The 19,310-nt window shown below is 47.6% G+C and overlaps 1 protein-coding gene across 3 annotated transcripts in view; it reads right to left on the bottom strand.

Moving 5' to 3' along the window:
• Positions 1-19,310, bottom strand: part of qkib (QKI, KH domain containing, RNA binding b) — a 40,888-nt gene that overhangs the window by 6,047 nt on the left and 15,531 nt on the right. For all 3 annotated transcript variants that reach the window (XM_033612567.2, XM_078176265.1, XM_078176264.1), the window contains exons 2-5: positions 11,995-12,131; positions 11,764-11,880; positions 11,019-11,162; positions 5,004-5,091 (exon numbers count right to left, since the gene is read on the bottom strand). In XM_033612567.2, coding sequence (XP_033468458.1) covers positions 5,004-5,091; positions 11,019-11,162; positions 11,764-11,880; positions 11,995-12,131 — 486 coding nt within the window. The remainder of the gene's footprint in view (positions 1-5,003; positions 5,092-11,018; positions 11,163-11,763; positions 11,881-11,994; positions 12,132-19,310) is intronic.

The following is a 19,310-nucleotide window of genomic DNA, read 5'->3' on the forward strand; positions in this document are numbered from 1 at the left end:
AGGAGGAGGAGGAGGAGAATAGGAAAGGATGAAGAGAGGAGGAGGAGAGGAAGAGAAGAGGAAAGGAGGAGGAGATGAGGAAGAGAAGAGGAAAGGAGGAGGAGATGAGGAAGAGGAGAGGAAAGGAGGAGAGGAGGAGAAGAGGAAAGGAGAAGGAGATGAGGAGGAAGAGGAGGAGGGGAGGAGGAGAGGGAAGGAGGAGGAGGTTTGAAACGTCCCTTTATTAACCCACTTCAGGGAACAACAAAAAACCTATTGCGTTTGCTTCATAGAAACAACAAACAAAAAACAACATCATCAACACCAAGAGTGATTCAGACAGTAATATTTAACTCCCCATACTCCCCCACAGAGTATAAGACCCCCCCAACAGCCCATGTACGGGTGAAGGTCTGCACATCGTCCATCATTCGGTAGTATACGTACTCCACCCTCAGTCGGGCCTTCAGCAGTCCCTTCAGAACCAGTACCGGCTCAACACTGCCCACACTCTGAGCCTGGTTTCTGCGTGTCAGCCAGATGGCTAACTTTGCAGAGCCAGACAAAAAGTTCAACAGTGTGTGGACAGGCTTTTTCTTGGCACAGTATTTTGGGCCAAGATGTTGAGGCAGTGCAGCACAGACTTGCTTCACTACTCTGTTGATCAGCCTGATAGAGGTGATGTTGCTGTTGTCTCTCAAAGCATCAACAGATGTTGCCGTCATCTTCTTCAGATGTCCCAGTTTGGTACAACCAGCTCGTCTGAGGTCGTCTCGCAGGCTGGCAGACTGCAGCGTTTGGGTTTGTATGAAACTGTTGAAGAACAAAGGTTCCTCAAACAACCACAGGCCAGGAGTCTCACTGGTATCATGTGTGACTGTGAACATCTGCCAAGCCTGCAGTACAGAGCTGTAGAATGGTGTTAATCCACTGAGGTCAATTTCTTCAGGTTGAAGAAGAAAAAGCTGTTTATCATAGCCCAACCGCCCAGCTCTCCTCAGCAGCAGTTGAGCCATGTCATACCAGCTTGGGACGCAGTCATTTAACAGTTTCTGTGCAGTAGTGAGTCTGAAGGAGGCAATCTTCGACTGGATGTTGATGATCCCTGTCCCCCTTCAGCCACAGGTAGGTAGAGGGCAGATGCCCAGTCCAGTGTTTACCGGACCAGAAAAAGTCAACTATGGCTCTCTGAATGTCCTCTATCAGGCCTCTTGGTGGTGTCAGAGCGATGAGTCTGTGCCAGAGGGTCGAGGCAACCAAGTTATTGGCAACCAGAACTCTTCCCCTATATGACAACTGGGGTAGCAACCATTTCCATTTAGACAACTGAGCACACACTTTCTCCTTCACTCCCTCCCAGTTTTTTTCTGGAAGCCCTCAGTGCCCAAAACAACCCCCAACACCTTCAGTCCCTCTGTCCGCCACTCAAGTCCTCCAGGCAGACTTGGCATCACCTGATCCCTTCGCTGTCCTACCCACAAGGCTTCACTTTTGGCCCAATTCACCCGTGCAGATGACGCCTTTTCATATAGGGAAAGGGTGTCTTTCAAGCTTTGGAGGTCCCTCTGGCTAGAAACAAAAATATTTACATCATCTGCGTAAGCCGAAACAGTAGGAAAAACTCGACCAAGCTTACAAGACCCAGCCAGTGGGAGACCACTGAGTCGACCCCTCAGTCTGCACAGCAAGGATTCAATGGCTAAGCTGTACAGCTATCCAGAAATGGGACAACCCTGCCTTATCCCTTGCTTTACAGGGATTGGCCGACTCAGCCCTGCCCCCATCTTCACCAAACAGTGAGCATCTTTATACAGTAAGCTAACCCAAGCCAGAAACCCATCACCAATGCCAAATGCTTTGAGTGCAGAAAACAAATAAGAGTGATCCATCCTATCAAAAGCTTTCTCTTGATCCAAAGAAACAATACCAAAACTGACATTATAATATTTACACACATCAATTACATCACGAATGAGAAAAATGTTGTCCATGATTGACCTATCAGGAACACAATAAGTTTGATCGTGATATATGATCATACCCAGAGTGTCATAAGGCTCTGGACAGCACTTTATAGTCTGTACAGAGGAGGGCCATTGGCCTCCAGTTCTTAAGTAGGGCCAAATCTGCCTTCTTTGGCAGCAGAGAAAACACCGCACGCTGACAGGATACAGGAAGAGATCCTGTTCTGGTGCCCGACTTGATATCATCTGTTTGATAGCAACTGTCAACTCCTCCAGTGTCAGTTCACAATCTAGCGCAGCTTTCTCTTCCTGACTGAGCTGTGGGAGCACCTCCAGGAGCTCCTCACGGCACTCCATGATACATGGTTCTGCCCCAAAAAGGTCCACATAGAAGTTCATTGCATGGGTCCTCATTTCACCTGGATTAGTGGTGACTCTGCCTCCTGGCAGCTCAAGGCAGGTCATCTGCTTCCTTTGTGCCACCGACCTCTCCAAGTTGAAAAAGAAGGAGGTTGGGGCATCCATATCCTTTAACTGAAGGAAGCGAGACCTTACATGAGCTCCTTTTACCCTCTCCTGCAAGAAGGCACCCAAAGCCAACTTCTTCTCCTGAAGCTGGTGACCCATAGTAAGGTCCAAGTCTTCATGTAATCTCTCCTCAATGCTATTTATGCTTGTTTCAAGCTCCTGAAGTGCCACCCTGATCCTAGCAGTAAAATTAGAGGTGTACTGTTGGCAAAAGACACAGATCTGTGCTTTACCCACCTCCTACCATAGATGCAAAGAACTAAAGTTGGCTTTCTGGATTTTCCAATATTGCCAAAAACACTTGAAACTCTTGCAAAAAGTACTGTCTAGCAGGAGTTTGTTATTGAAGGACCAGTAAGACTTAACCCTGTCACTTGGCGAGACATTCAAGTCAGCACTAACAAAATGGCGGTCAGTAAAACCAACTGGGTATATGTTACTGTGAATGAGTCTGGAGCTGAGGCTTTGAGAAATGTAAATCCTGTCTAACCTGGCAGCACTAACCCTGTTGTTGCTGACCCTCACCCATGTGTACTGTCTGGACTGTGGATGTTTGACCCTCCAAGTGTTAGGATCTAACAGATCAAGGTGTGTGATGATGTTATGAAGGCTCTGAGCTGACTGAGGGTGGGGTTCCTCACTTGTGCTGTCTACTGTGAAATCTGTGGTACAGTTAAAATCTTCACCAATAATGAGCTGATCCTGCTGGTAATTTCTCAGCTCATTTTTTAACAGAGTGAAAAACGACTCTATCTGTACCTTGATTTGGGGCATATACATTAACAAAACAAAACACTGTACTATCTATTCTGCCCTTACAATAAGCAGGCACCCATTCACCACTTCTACAGAGGATAAAATATTGGCATTTGCTGTTGTTTTGAAAAGGACAGCTACTCCTGCACTAAAGTTAGTGCCATGGCTAAGGATGCATGGACCCTCCCACCATAAGCCCCAGTCTGTTTCGTCTGCTGGATTGGAGTGTCTCTTGCAAAAAAAAACACATGAGTATTTTTTAATGTAGAGATTTCTGAGACTAAAGCCCTCTTGTGCCTGTCTCTCCCCCCAATAATGTTGAGAGACCCTATTTTAAGACTACGCATAAAGAGGTCAGAAGAGAGGAAAAGAACAGAAAAAACAAGTAGAGAACAATGAGAAGAGGAGAGCACCGTGTGATACATGATCATTTTTACTTTCTGGTCCTTCTAACAGTTTTACCTTTTGTTGCTTTCCTCAAAGTTGTAATGTGCCCTGTGAGGCGAAAGCGCTTCTTTTCGTCCAAAAGGTCGAAACCAACCAACCTTTTCAGGACACCAACAGATCTGATGAATCTATCAGTGTCATTGAAATAGTCACTAACTTTTTCAGTTTCATCCAAAAAGCGATTAATGTCCTCTAAGGAATAGAGATCTGTGCTCTTTGAGGGTGTTTCACCAATAGATACTGTGTCTGACTCAGTCACAATACATGTCATCTTCTTCCACTGATACCTGGCTACTGAACACACTCTGTCCTTCAGTAGTCATCTTGTTGCGTTTTCTATCTGCAGCACTTACAGAGGCTGCTTCCTCCACATATTTTACTGGTGCCTCAGAGCCCGCACACAGAGAGTTGCTGAGGCTGTCTGCAGCCACAGAGACCTGTGGCCTGTCGGGCTGGCTCTCCCCCGGTGCCATAGCTCAGCACCGAAGGGGCTCCGGCAACCACAGTTTAGCATTCCTACATCCCAAACTCACAGTTTTAAACCCGCTGGCAAATTTACCAGACCTCTGGAGTTCAATCTCCAACAGCTTATTAGAAATAAATGGCGAAACACCGGACACGGTGAGCCGCGTGGATGGAGCTGACAGCGGGGAGACCTGCACAAACAAATCTCTGACAAATACTCCACTCTGTATCAGCTGATGAGCAAGAGGCTCGTCTTTAAGGAACACAACCACTGCTTTATTCATCCTCGATGCAAAACATAGTTTGTCGTGACCTACCTGCTCACCTGCAGCCAACAAAACTTCCTCCACAGTAACGCTACTATCCGGCAGGACTATCCTCACTCCCTGCTGTCTCGGTGGACGCCATTCCTCCCGAAAAACCACCGGACAAAACCACTAAACACTCGTCAGAACACTCAGCAAAAGAACTGAAAAAAGCTTACCTGATGAGAGGAGAGGAGAGGACAGATGAAGGAGGAGAGGCAGGAAAGGAGGGGGAAAGGAAAGGAGGAGATGAAAGGAAGAGGGGGAGAGGAAAGGAGGAGGAGAGAAGGAGGAGGAGAGGAAAGGGGGAGGATGAGGAGAGGAGGAGGAGGAGAGGAAAAGAGAAGGAAGAGAGGAGGAGGAAGAAGAGGAGGAGGAGAGAAAAGGAGGAGAGGCGCAGGAGAGGAAAGGAGGAGGAGGAGGAGAGGTGGAGAGAAAGGAGGAGGAGGTGGAGAGGAAAGGAGGAGGAAGAGGAGAGGAGGACGAGGAGGAAGAGCAGGAGCAGGAGAGGAGGGGAGGAAAAGAGGAGGAGGAGGCATCTGATTGGTTGGTATCTTACAAGGTTTGATGTTGGCATCTCTGTACGTCCCGTTCAGGATGGCTAACTCCATCAGCTGCATCTTCTTCAGACTGTCCTCACCCTCCACCTGAAACACAGAGACAACGTCACGTGGTGCTGTAGGGGGCGGGGCCTACTCAGACCACTTGGGGTGGAAACAGGAAGCATACACCATAAACACATAAAAATATAACACCATCACCATAAACACAACACAGTGGAGTTTCAACTGACGGAGTCTGGGTGTTCCGACATGTTCTCCCTGTCTCAGCGTGGGTTTCCTCCAGGTGCTCCCACATGTTCTCCCTGTGTCAGCATGGGTTTCCTCCAGGTGTTCCCACATGTTCTCTCTGTGTCAGCGTGGGTTTTCTCCAGGTACTATGACATGTTCTCCCCATGTCAGCGTGGGTTTCCTCCGGGTGCTCTGACATGTTCTCCCTGTGTCAGCGTGGGTTTCCTCCAGGTGCTCCCACATGTTCTCCCTGTGTCAGTGTGGGTTTCCTCCAGGTGCTCCCACATGTTCTCCCCATGTCAGCGTGGGTTTCCTCCAGGTGCTCCCACATGTTCTTCCTGTGTCAGCGTGGGTTTCCTCCAGGAACTCTGACATGTTTTCCCTGTGTCAACGTGGGTTTCCTCCAGGTGCTCCCACATGTTCTCCCTGTGTCAACGTGGTTTTCCTCAAAGTGCTCCCACATGTTCTCCCTGTGTCAGCGTGGGTTTCCTCCGGGTGCTCCGACATGTTCTCCCTGTGTCAGCGTGGGTTTCCTCCAGGTGCTCCAACATGTTCTCCCTGTGTCAGCGTGGGTTTCCTCCAGGTGCTCCCACATGTTCTTCCTGTGTCAGCGTGGGTTTCCTCCAGGGACTCCGACATGTTCTCCCAGTGTCAACATGGGTTTCCTCCAGGTGCTCCGACATGTTCTCCCTGTGTCAGCAAGGGTTTCCTCCAGGTGCTCTGACATGTTCTCCACGTGTCAGCGTGGGATTCCTCCAGGTGTTCCCACATGTTCTCCCTGTGTCAGCGTGGGTTTCCTCCAGGTGCTCCCACATGTTCTCCCTGTGTCAGCGTGGGTTTCCTCCAGGAACTCTGACATGTTTTCCCTGTGTCAACGTGGGTTTCCTCCAGGTGCTCCCACATGTTCTCTCTGTGTCAGCATGGGTTTTCTCCAGGTGCTCCCACATGTTCTCTCTGTGTCAGCGTGGGTTTCCTCCAGGTACTATGACATGTTCTCTCCATGTCAGCGTGGGTTTCCTCCAGGTGCTCTGACATGTTCTCCCTGTGTCAACAGGGGTTTCCTCAAAGTGCTCCCACATGTTCTCCCTGCGTCAGCGTGGGTTTCCTCCAGGTGCACTAACATGTTCTCCCTGTGTCAGCGTGGGTTTCCTCCTGGTGCACTAACATGTTCTCCCAGTGTCAGCGTGGGTTTCCTCCAGGTGCTCTGACATGTTCTCCCTGTGTCAGCGTGGGTTTCCTCCAGGTGCTCCGACATGTTCTCTCTGTGTCAGTGTGGGTTTCCTCCGGGTGCTCCGACATGTTCTCCCTGTGTCAGCGTGGGTTTCCTCCTGGTGCACTGACATGTTCTCCCTGTGTCAGCGTGGGTTTCCTCCAGGTGCTCCAACATGTTCTCCCTGTGTCAGCGTGGGTTTCCTCCAGGTGCTCCAACATGTTCTCCCCGTGTCAGCGTGGGTTTCCTCCAGGTGCTCCCACATGTTCTCTCTGTGTCAGCGTGGGTTTCCTCCAGGTGCTCTGACATGTTCTCTCTGTGTCAGCGTGGGTTTTCTCCAGGTACTATGACATGTTCTCTCTGTGTCAGTGTGGGATTCCTCCAGGTGCTCCCACATGTTCTCCCTGTGTCAGCAAGGGTTTCCTCCAGGTGCTCTGACATGTTCTCCACGTGTCAGCGTGGGATTCCTCCAGGTGTTCCCACATGTTCTCCCTGTGTCAGCGTGGGTTTCCTCCAGGTGCTCCCACATGTTCTCTCTGTGTTAGCGTGGGTTTCCTCCAGGTGCTCTGACATGTTCTCTCTGTGTCAGCGTGGGTTTTCTCCAGGTACTATGACATGTTCTCTCTGTGTCAGTGTGGGATTCCTCCAGGTGCTCCCACATGTTCTCCCTGTGTCAGCAAGGGTTTCCTCCAGGTGCTCTGACATGTTCTCCACGTGTCAGCGTGGGATTCCTCCAGGTGTTCCCACATGTTCTCCCTGTGTCAGCGTGGGTTTCCTCCAGGTGCTCCCACATGTTCTCCCTGTGTCAGCGTGGGTTTCCTTCAGGAACTCTGACATGTTTTCCCTGTGTCAACGTGGGTTTCCTCCAGGTGCTCCCACATGTTCTCTCTGTGTCAGCATGGGTTTCCTCCAGGTGCTCCCACATGTTCTCTCTGTGTCAGCGTGGATTTCCTCCAGGTACTATGACATGTTCTCCCCATGTCAGCGTGGGTTTCCTCCAGGTGCTCTGACATGTTCTCCCTGTGTCAACAGGGGTTTCCTCAAAGTGCTCCCACATGTTCTCCCTGCGTCAGCGTGGGTTTCCTCCAGGTGCACTAACATGTTCTCCCTGTGTCAGCGTGGGTTTCCTCCTGGTGCACTAACATGTTCTCCCAGTGTCAGCGTGGGTTTCCTCCAGGTGCTCTGACATGTTCTCCCTGTGTCAGCGTGGGTTTCCTCCAGGTGCTCCAACATGTTCTCCCTGTGTCAGTGTGGGTTTCCTCCAGGTGCTCCCACATGTTCTTCCTGTGTCAGCGTGGGTTTCCTCCAGGGACTCCGACATTTTCTCCCCGTGTCAACGTGGGTTTCCTCCAGGTGCTCCAACATGTTCTCCCCGTGTCAGCGTGGGTTTCCTCCAGGTGCTCCCACATGTTCTCTCTGTGTCAGCGTGGGTTTCCTCCAGGTGCTCTGACATGTTCTCTCTGTGTCAGCATGGGTTTTCTCCAGGTACTATGACGTGTTCTCTCTGTGTCAGTGTGGGATTCCTCCAGGTGCTCCCACATGTTCTCCCTGTGTCAGCGTGGGTTTCCTCCAGGTGCTCTGACATGTTCTTCCTGTGTCAGCGTGGGTTTCCTCCAGGAGCTCCAACATGTTCTCCCTGTGTCAGTGTGGGTTTCCTCCAGGTGCTCTGACATGTTCTCCCTGTGTCAGTGTGGGTTTCCTCCGGGTGCTCCGACATGTTCTCCCTGTGTCAGCGTGGGTTTCCTCCAGGTGCTCTGACATGTTCTCCCTGTGTCAGCGTGGGTTTCCTCCAGGTGCTCCGACATGTTCTCTCTGTGTCAGCGTGGGTTTCCTCCAGGTGCTCCCACATGTTCTCCCTGTGTCAGCGTGGGTTTCCTCCAGGAACTCTGACATGTTTTCCCTGTGTCAACGTGGGTTTCCTCCAGGTGCTCCCACATGTTCTCCCTGTGTCAGCGTGGGTTTCCTCCAGGTGCTCCCACATGTTCTCTCTGTGTCAGCATGGGTTTCCTCCAGGTACTATGACATGTTCTCCCCATGTCAGCAAGGGTTTCCTCCAGGTTCTCTGACATGTTCTCCCTGTGTCAACATGGGTTTCCTCAAAGTGCTCCCACATGTTCTCCCTGTGTCAGCGTGGGTTTCCTCCGGGTGCTCCGACATGTTCTCCCTGTGTCAGCGTGGGTTTCCTCCAGGTGCTCTGACATGTTCTCCCTGTGTCAGCGTGGGTTTCCTCCTGGTGCACTAACATGTTCTCCCAGTGTCAGCAAGGGTTTCCTCTAGGTGCTCTGACATGTTCTCCCTGTGTCAGCATGGGTTTCCTCTAGATGCTCTGAAATGTTCTCCCTGTGTCAGCATGGGTTTCCTCCAGGTGCTCTGACATGTTCTCCCTGCGTCAGCGTGGATTTTCTCCTGGTGCACTGACATGTTCTCCCTGTGTCAGCGTGGGTTTCCTCCAGGTGCTCCCACATGTTCTCTCCGTGTCAGCGGGGGTTTCCTCCAAGTGCTCTGACATGTTCTCCCCGTGTCAACATGGGTTTCCTCCAGGTGCTCCGACATGTTCTCCCTGTGTCAGCGTGGGTTTCCTCCAGGTGCTCCAACATGTTCTCTCTGTGTCAGCGTGGGTTTCCTCCAGGTACTATGACATGTTCTCTCTGTGTCAGCGTGGGTTTCCTCCAGGTGCTCCGACATGTTCTCCCCGTGTCAACATGGGTTTCCTCTAGGTGCTTTGACATGTTCTCCCCGTGTCAACGTGGGTTTCCTCCAGGTGCTCCAACATGTTCTCCCCGTGTCAGCGTGGGTTTCCTCCAGGTGCTCCGACATGTTCTCTCTGTGTCAGCGTGGGTTTCCTCCAGGTGCTCTGACATGTTCTCTCTGTGTCAGCGTGGGTTTCCTCCAGGTACTATGACATGTTCTCTCTGTGTCAGTGTGGGATTCCTCTAGGCTCTCCCACATGTTCTCCCCATGTCAGCGTGGGTTTCCTTCAGGTGCTCTGACATGTTCTTCCTGTGTCAGCGTGGGTTTCCTCCAGGAGCTCCAACATGTTCTCCCTGTGTCAGCGTGGGTTTCCTCCAGGTGCTCCGACATGTTCTCCCTGTGTCAGCGTGGGTTTCCTCCTGGTGCACTGACATGTTCTCCCTGTGTCAGCGTGGGTTTCCTCCAGGTGCTCCGAAACGTTCTCCCAGTGTCAACATGGGTTTCCTCCAGGTGCTCCAACATGTTCTCCCTGTGTCAGCGTGGGTTTCCTCCAGGTGATCCGACATGTTCTCCCTGTGTCAGTGTGGGTTTCCTCCAGGTGCTCCCACATGTTTTCTCTGTGTCAGCGTGGGTTTCCTCCAGGTACTATTACATGTTCTCTCTGTGTCAGCGTGGGATTCCTCCAGGTGCTCTGACATGTTCTCCCTGTGTCAGCGTGGGTTTCCTCCAGGTGCTCTGACATGTTCTCCCTGTGTCAGCGTGGGTTTCCTCCAGGTGCTCTGACATGTTCTCCCTGTGTCAGTGTGGGTTTCCTCCAGGTGCTCCCACATGTTCTCCCCGTGTCAACATGGGTTTCCTCCAGGTGCTCCGACATGTTCTCCCTGTGTCAGCGTGGGTTTCCTCCAGGTGCTCCAACATGTTCTCTCTGTGTCAGCGTGGGTTTCCTCCAGGTACTATGACATGTTCTCTCTGTGTCAGCGTGGGTTTCCTCCAGGTGCTCCGACATGTTCTCCCCGTGTCAACATGGGTTTCCTCTAGGTGCTTCGACATGTTCTCCCCGTGTCAACGTGGGTTTCCTCCAGGTGCTCCAACATGTTCTCCCCGTGTCAGCGTGGGTTTCCTCCAGGTGCTCCGACATGTTCTCTCTGTGTCAGCGTGGGTTTCCTCCAGGTGCTCTGACATGTTCTCTCTGTGTCAGCGTGGGTTTCCTCCAGGTACTATGACATGTTCTCTCTGTGTCAGTGTGGGATTTCTCTAGGCTCTCCCACATGTTCTCCCTGTGTCAGCGTGGGTTTCCTTCAGGTGCTCTGACATGTTCTTCCTGTGTCAGCGTGGGTTTCCTCCAGGAGCTCCAACATGTTCTCCCTGTGTCAGCGTGGGTTTCCTCCAGGTGCTCCGACATGTTCTCTCTGTGTCAGCGTGGGTTTCCTCCAGGTGCTCCAGCTTCCTCCCACAGTCCAAAGACATGCAGGTTAATTGGTGACTCTAAATTGTCCGTAGGTGTGAATGTGAGTGTGAATGGTTGTCTGTCTCTATGTGACAGTCCTGTGATAGTCTGGTGACCTGTCCAGGGTGAACCCTGCCTCTCACCCAGTCCAAAATCCAAAGAACCAACTTCCTGTCACATGTCACACACGCACACACACACACACACACACACACACACACACACAGCAGGTGATCAGGTTCTCTTCTCCTTTCGTTGCCCAGCGACAGAGTTCTCCTGGCTGGTGGAGGAAGTGCGGATCCTGACACACACACACACACACACACACACACACACACAGTGCTCAGTCCCCTTCAGACAGTGTTAACATCACAGCAGGATGTGGGGGACTAACTGTTCCTCTGCTCCTCTGAGGTTAGAGTTCAGGTGACTCACGGCAGGCACCAGCAGCTTGTTGACTTCCTCCACGGCTCGTTTGAGTTTGATCTCAGCTCGATTCTGAGCGTCTTCCACCGTGATGAGGACGTGAAGGTCTTCGTTCAGGTGCTCCCAGTTAGGCTTCCCTCGGTTCTGCTCCTCCTGCTCAGGGACAGAGGGAAAGATGGACAGACAAAGACACAGGGACAGAGGGTCAGAGACACAGGGACAGAGGGACAGATGGACAGACAGAGATACAGGGACAGAGAGGATCTGCTGTAGTAACAAACCTGCACCATGAAGTTCATTAAGAACTAAACACCTGTATGACCTCACAGTAAACACCTGTGTGACCTCACTGTAAACACCTGTATGACCTCACTGTAAACACCTGTGTGACCTCACTGTAAACACCTGTATGACCTCACTGTAAACACCTGTGTGACCTCACTGTAAACACCTGTGTGACCTCACTGTAAACACCTGTGTGACCTCACTGTAAACACCTGTATGACCTCACTGTAAACACCTGTGTGACCTCACTGTAAACACCTGTGTGACCTCACTGTAAACACCTGTATGACCTCACTGTAAACACCTGTGTGACCTCACTGTAAACACCTGTATGACCTCACATTAACTTATTGGTTCAGATATGATGTCATGTGAAATCTGACGGTCAGAGCCTCCATGACCTTCAGGATATGTGGTTTATGCTAATGAGGGTCGTCACAGGTGTGTACGTATGCAGAGTGGGCGTTACCTTCTTCCTGTCTCTCATGGAGCCCCGCCCTCTCACCATGATCTTACATCCTGTCTCCGTCTCCAGCTGCTTAGCCGTCAGACCTCGAGGTCCCAGAATCCTCCCGACAAAATTAAACTGAAACAGAGAGGAGTCACACACTGGTAGCCATGACAACCGGCCAATCAATCAGACAATACCCAAGCCACCAATAACCTGCTGATCAATAACCGATCAATCAGACACACTCACGTCAGGGAACTCCTTTGTGGGAACATAGAGTTTCTCCTGCAGCTGGACAGTCGGACCAACGGCGTCGGGCAGCTCGCTGCTTCTGTCTGAACCGTTCAGAGTGTTGGTGTACATGTCCTTCCTGACACGACTGATCTCTGAAACACACAACATGTTTACATGTTAAGATGACAACACAACATGTGACATTTTAACATGTCAACACAGCATGCAACATGTTGCCATGTTAACACAATATGTATGCAACTTGTTAACATGTCAACACAACATGCAGCATGTTGCCATGTTAACACAATATGTGGCATAGTAATATGTCAACAAAACATGTAACATCTCACCAGAACATGCTACATGTTCATATGTCAACAGAACAAGCAACATGTTAATGTCAACACAACACGTGACATCAATCAATCAATCAATCAATTTTATTTATAAAGCCCAATATCACAAATCACAATTTGCCTCACAGGGCTTTACAGCATACGACATCCCTCTGTCCTTTGGACCCTCACAGCTGATCAGGAAAAACTCCCCAAAAAAACCCCTTTAACAGGGAAAAAACGGTAGAAACCTCAGGAAGAGCAACTGAGGAGGGATCCCTCTTCCAGGACGGACAGACGTGTGTTGACATGCAACTAGGCCTGGGACGATCAGCGATCAAATCGTATAATGGCGATTGGAGGGTTGCCAGGTGATTTGCTGGATTTCAAGGCGACTTTGGAAAAAAAAAAAAAATAAATAAATAAGGGCGGCCATCAAACTCTGCAAAATCAAACTCCTCCTCCACAAAGTCAAAGTCTGGCAAATAGTCAGCCATTATTCTATAAATCTTTCATAAAATAAATGAATGAACCTTTCAGGCTACTGTCCGGTTCTGCCTTCCAGCTGTTGCTGCTTGTTCTCGCAATATTTCGGCTGCACTTTGGGAAGCAGAGGTAAATGGTAAACACACCGTAAGGTAAGACAACAACTCTGAAGACCATCTAAATGTGGAATGTTAGTATATAGGCTTTCCACATCGAGAGGCGATGGCTGCCCTTATTTATTTGAGCCAGAATACACTGACGAAGAGCTTCGTGAAACTGAAGAACGGAGGAGAGAGAGAGAGGCGCAACAGGTAACGTTAGAGAACGACAGAGGAGGAATAGCTGCTGGAAGGATTTAGCTCTGGAGATTGGTGGTGTACCTGTGAATGCTGTACCCCAATGCCCACAGAAGAGGAATGCCTCTGTTGCAAGGAATGGGACCGGTTGTAGCCTTAGCTAAATGGTAAACAAACATGGCAGCACACCGGTAAGGTAAGACAACACGTTTACATGTCATTTTCTATATGTTCTCTGACATTTATCCTAACGATATGAGGCGGTCTTTGTGGAAAAAAAGCTTGTTTAGTGGACTAACTTTGCACTTGAAAGGATGCCCGTTCAATTAAGTTTTAAGAGGTCTGACGCTACGGCTGTATCTAGGCTAACGGCTAACATGCTTACTATTATTTCTATGTCACTAGTCACTTGAAACAAATTTAGGACAATAGGAGACGGGTTGAAATAAACCGAAATTTCCCTATAAGAGATGTTTTTTGGGGAAATACATGACTGTCAGAGAAGCCCCGTTTACAAACAGACCTACAATCCATCTCCTCTCCTCTCCTCTCCTCTCTCTCTTCTCAGCGGAGGGTGACCTCTCAGCCCTGCACTGACAGTGACAGGGCGCATCTCTTTGATCCGAAGTAACACAGCCCATTTGTTCATGCTTCGGGTCGTTCAATAGAGTAATTGCAAATAAATATTGTTTTAATGTGTAACTACTGAAATGTTCACAAGAGCTTTCATAAATTCCTACAATGTTGCGGCAGTGCCGCTTTTGCAGGTTAAAAGTTAATGACAGCGACTTGAAGTGAGGAGGAGCAACACGTCTCCGACTTGTCAGCAGCCCCCCCCCCCCCTTGGCGATTTAATCGTGTATTGGCAATCTAGAGCAATGACAATCCACAATATGACATTTAGAGACAATCGCACAGCCCTACATGCAACATGTTAATCTGTCAACAGAACACGGAACATGTTAACATGTCAACACAACACGCGACATGTTAATATGTCAACAGAAAAAGCAACATGTTAATGTCAACACAACACATGACATGTTTCCACAGAATCCCTCGCTATCGGATCATTATTTGATTTCTTTTTACTCGATTACACGCCACTCAGCAACAGTTACTATACTAGATGTTTATCAGATAGTGCTGTCACAAAATTTAAGGAAATGATTACTCTGTCGTTAAATTTAATACCAAGTCCTTGAGTAACAGAGGTTTCCTGTACCGACTTTAACCTCTCTCGAATTGATCATCTTGTCGATAGCGCTGTAGGCTCGCTGCGAACAACACTTGACTCTGTAGCTCCTCTTAAAAAGAAGTTAACAAAGTTCGCTCCTTGGTATAACTCTCAAACTCGTAAGTTAAAACAAATATCGTGAAAATTTGAAAGGAATTGGCGATTAACCAAACTGGAAGAATCTCGTTTAATCTGGATAGACAGTCTCAAAACTTATAAGAGGGGCCTCCGCAATGCCAGAGCAAACTATTACTCAGCATTAATAGAAGAAAACAAGAATAACCCCAGGTTTCTTTTCAGCACTGTAGCCAGGCTGACTGAGAGTCAAAGCTCTATTGAGCCTTGTATTCCTTTAGCCCTTAGCAGTAATGATTTTATGAGCTTTTTTAATGACAAAATTCTAACTATTAGAGGCAAAATTCATGACCTCCTGTCCTCAGATAGTACCTATCTAACCTCAAACACAGCTGTAAGACCTAATATATATTTAGATTGCTTCTCCCCAATTTCACTTCAAGAATTGACCGCAGTGATTTCTTCATCTAAATCATCAACGTGTCTCTTAGACCCCATCCCAACTAGGCTACTTAAGGAGGTCTTTCCTTCAGTTAACACTCTTATATTAGATATGATCAATATATCCTTATTAACAGGCTATGTACCACAGTCTTTTAAGGTAGCTGTAATTAAACCTCTACTAAAAAGCCCACCCTGGATCCAGAGGTGTTAGCCAACTATAGACCAATATCTAATCTTCCCTTTATGTCAAAGATCCTTGAGAAAGTAGTCGCAGACCAGCTGTGTGATTTTCTCCATGATAATAATTTATTTGAGGAAATTCAGTCAGGATTTAAAGTGCATCATAGCACTGAGACAGCACTAGTTAAAATTACAAATGACCTTCTGATTGCTTCAGACAAAGGACTCGTCTCTGTTCTTGTTTTATTAGATCTTAGTGCGGTGTTTGACACTATTGACCATCAAATTCTACTGCAGAGACTGGATCACTTAATTGGCCTAAAAGGTTTTGCACTAAGCTGGTTTAAATCTTATTTATCTGATCGTTTTCAGTTTGTTGACGTTCATAATGAATCATCCATACGTACTACCAAAAAGATGCAGAAAAATTGGTCCACGCTTTTGTTACCTCAAGGCTGGATTACTGTAACTCTCTATTATCAGGTAGCTCTAGTAAGTCCTTAAAAACTCTCCAGCTAATTCAGAATGCAGCAGCACGTGTACTAACAGGAACTAAGAAACGAGATCATATTTCTCCTGTTTTAGCTTCTCTGCACTGGCTCCCTGTAAAATCCAGAATTGAATTTAAAATCCTACTGTTAACTTATAAAGCTCTAAATGGTCAAGCTCCGTCATATCTTAGAGAGCTCATAGTGCCATATTATCCCACCAGAACACTGCGCTCTGAGAACGCAGGGTTACTCGTGGTCCCTAAAGTCTCCAAAAGTAGATCAGGAGCCAGAGCCTTCAGCTATCAGGCTCCTCTCCTGTGGAATCATCTTCCTGTTACGGTCCGGGAGGCAGACACCGTCTCCACATTTAAGACTAGACTTAAGACTTTCCTCTTTGATAAAGCTTATAGTTAGGGCTGGCTCAGGCTTGCCCTGTACCAGCCCCTAGTTAGGCTGACTTAGGCCTAGTCTGCTGGAGGACCCCCCTATAATACACCGGGCACCTTCTCTCTCTCTCTCTCTCTCTCGTATTCTATTACTGCATCTTGCTAACTCGGCCATTCTGGATGTCACTAACTCGGCTTCTTCTCCGGAGCCTTTGTGCTCCACTGTCTCTCAGATTAACTCATATCACAGCGGTGCCTGGACAGCATGACGTGTGTGGTTGTGCTGCTGCCGTGGTCCTGCCAGATGCCTCCTGCTGCTGCTGCCATCATTAGTCATTAGTCATACTTCTACTGTTATTATACACATATGACTATTGTCACACATGTATACTGCCAAATATTAATATATTACTATTAATTATAATATTATTACTTTCATTAATGTTGTTGTAAGCTGTTGTTGTTGCCATTGCTGTCCGTCCTGCATCTCTCTCTGTCTCTCTCTCTCTGTCTCTGTCTCTGTCTCTCTCTCTCTCTCTGTCTCTCTCTCTCTCTCTCTCTCTCTGTCTCTCTCTCTGTCTCATTGTGTCATATGGATTACTGTTAATTTATTATGCTGATCTGTTCTGTACGACATCTATTGCACGTCTGTCCGTCCTGGAAGAGGGATCCCTCCTCAGTTGCTCTTCCTGAGGTTTCTACCATTTTTTCCCCGTTAAAGGGTTTTTTGGGGAGTTTTTCCTGATCAGCTGTGAGGGTCATAAGGACAGAGGGATGTCGTATGCTGTAAAGCCCTGTGAGGCAAACTGTGATTTGTGATATTGGGCTTTATAAATAAGATTGATTGATTGATTGAAATTGATTGATGTTAATATGTCAACACAATATGCAATATGTTAACATGTCAACACAACACACGACATATTAACATGTCAACACAACACATGACATGTTAATTGAACATGCGACCTGTTCACATGTCAACAAAACATGCAACATGTTAATATGTCAACACAACACACAACATGTTAACATGTCAACAGAACAAGCAACATGCTAATATGTCAACAGAACACGCAACATGTTAACATGTCAACACAACACATGACATGTTAATTGAACACGCAACATGTTAATATGTCAACACAACACACAACATGTTAACATGTCAACAGAACAAGCAACGTGCTAATATGTAGGGATACCGATATTAGCAAAAAATGTGCATCTGCATCGGATCGGACTGCATGGAAAAATGCCGATCCAAGAATTCAGATCCAGTTTTTCATGGACTCCGATCCAGGTTTTCCAGCCAGCCCAGGACTCCCAAGCAGTCCATTCTAGTGATCCGCTCCAGCACTTACTATCAATCCATCAGGCCAGCATGCAGACACCCAGGAAACAGCAGCACCAAGCTGGCACTGACACTACTAAAATAACTGAAAAGGAAAGGCTGCATTGTTTGTTAAATGTCAGCAATGTCTTGTGGTGTTAATCTATGTTTTATTGATTAGGGGGCCAAAGCACATTTTAAAGATTTCTTGTGTCGATTTATTTTCTATTTATTAAAGGGTCAGTGTGTAATATTTGCCATGGTTTATTGTCAATCTGAATCTGAATCTGAATCTTCTACCCATTAATATGTTTATACAGGTGTATGATCGCTATAAAATAAAATTCGTTTGGTTTTCGTAGCCTTATAATTATGCTTTTATATATATATATATATATATATATACAGTACAGGCCAAAAGTTTGGACACACCTTCTCATTCAATGTGTTTTCTTTATTTTCATGACTATTTACATTGTAGAATCTCACTGAAGGCATCAAAACTATGAATGAACACATGTGGAGTTATGTACTTAACAAAAAAAGGTGAAATAACTGAAAACATGTTTTATATTCTAGTTTCTTCAAAATAGCCACCCTTTGCTCTGATTACTGCTTTGCACACTCTTGGCATTCTCTCCATGAGCTTCAAGAGGTAGTCACCTGAAATGGTTTCCACTTCACAGGTGTGCCTTATCAGGGTTAATTAGTGGAATTTCTTGCTTTATCAATGGGGTTGGGACCATCAGTTGTGTTGTGCAGTAGTCAGGTTAATACACAGCCGACAGCCCTATTGGACAACTGTTAAAATTCATATTATGGCAAGAACCAATCAGCTAACTAAAGAAAAATGAGTGGCCATCATTACTTTAAGAAATGAAGGTCAGTCAGTCCGGAAAATTGCGAAAACTTTAAATGTGTCCCCAAGTGGAGTCGCAAAAACCATCAAGCGCTACAACGAAACTGGCACACATGAGGACCGACCCAGGAAAGGAAGACCAAGAGTCACCTCTGCTTCTGAGGATAAGTTCATCCGAGTCACCAGCCTCAGAAATGGCAAGTTAACAGCAGCTCAGATCAGAGACCAGATGAATGCCACACAGAGTTCTAGCAGCAGACCCATCTCTAGAACAACTGTTAAGAGGAGACTGCGCCAATCAGGCCTTCATGGTCAAATAGCTGCTAGGAAACCACTGCTAAGGACAGGCAACAAGCAGAAGAGATTTGTTTGGGCCAAGAAACACAAGGAATGGACATTAGACCAGTGGAAATCTGTGCTTTGGTCTGATGAGTCCAAATTTGAGATCTTTGGTTCCAACCGCCGTGTCTTTGTGAGACGCAGAAAAGGTGAACGGATGGATTCCACATGCCTGGTTCCCACTGTGAAGCATGGAGGAGGAGGTGTGATGGTGTGGGGGTGTTTTGCTGGTGACACTGTTGGGGATTTATTCAAAATTGAAGGCACACTGAACCAGCATGGCTACCACAGCATCCTGCAGCGACATGCCATCCCATCCGGTTTGCGTTTAGTTGGACGATCATTTATTTTTCAACAGGACAATGACCCCAAACACACCTCCAGGCTGTGTAAGGGCTATTTGACCAAGAAGGAGAGTGATGGAGTGCTGCGGCAGATGACCTGGCCTCCACAGTCACCGGACCTGAACCCAATCCAGATGGTTTGGGGTGAGCTGGAACGCAGAGTGAAGGCAAAGGGGCCAACAAGTGCTAAACACCTCTGGGAACTCCTTCAAGACTGTTGGAAAACCATTTCAGGTGACTACCTCTTGAAGCTCATGGAGAGAATGCCAAGAGTGTGCAAAGCAGTAATCAGAGCAAAGGGTGGCTATTTTGAAGAAACTAGAATATAAAACATGTTTTCAGTTATTTCACCTTTTTTTGTTAAGTACATAACTCCACATGTGTTCATTCATAGTTTTGATGCCTTCAGTAAGAATCTACAATGTAAATAGTCATGAAAATAAAGAAAACGCATTGAATGAGAAGGTGTGTCCAAACTTTTGGCCTGTACTGTATATATATATATAGCAAGGGCCTTGCTTTA

The sequence above is a fragment of the Epinephelus lanceolatus genome, chromosome 17 (genome assembly GCF_041903045.1).
Source record: "Epinephelus lanceolatus isolate andai-2023 chromosome 17, ASM4190304v1, whole genome shotgun sequence".
NCBI classification, from domain to species: Eukaryota; Metazoa; Chordata; class Actinopteri; order Perciformes; family Serranidae; genus Epinephelus; species Epinephelus lanceolatus.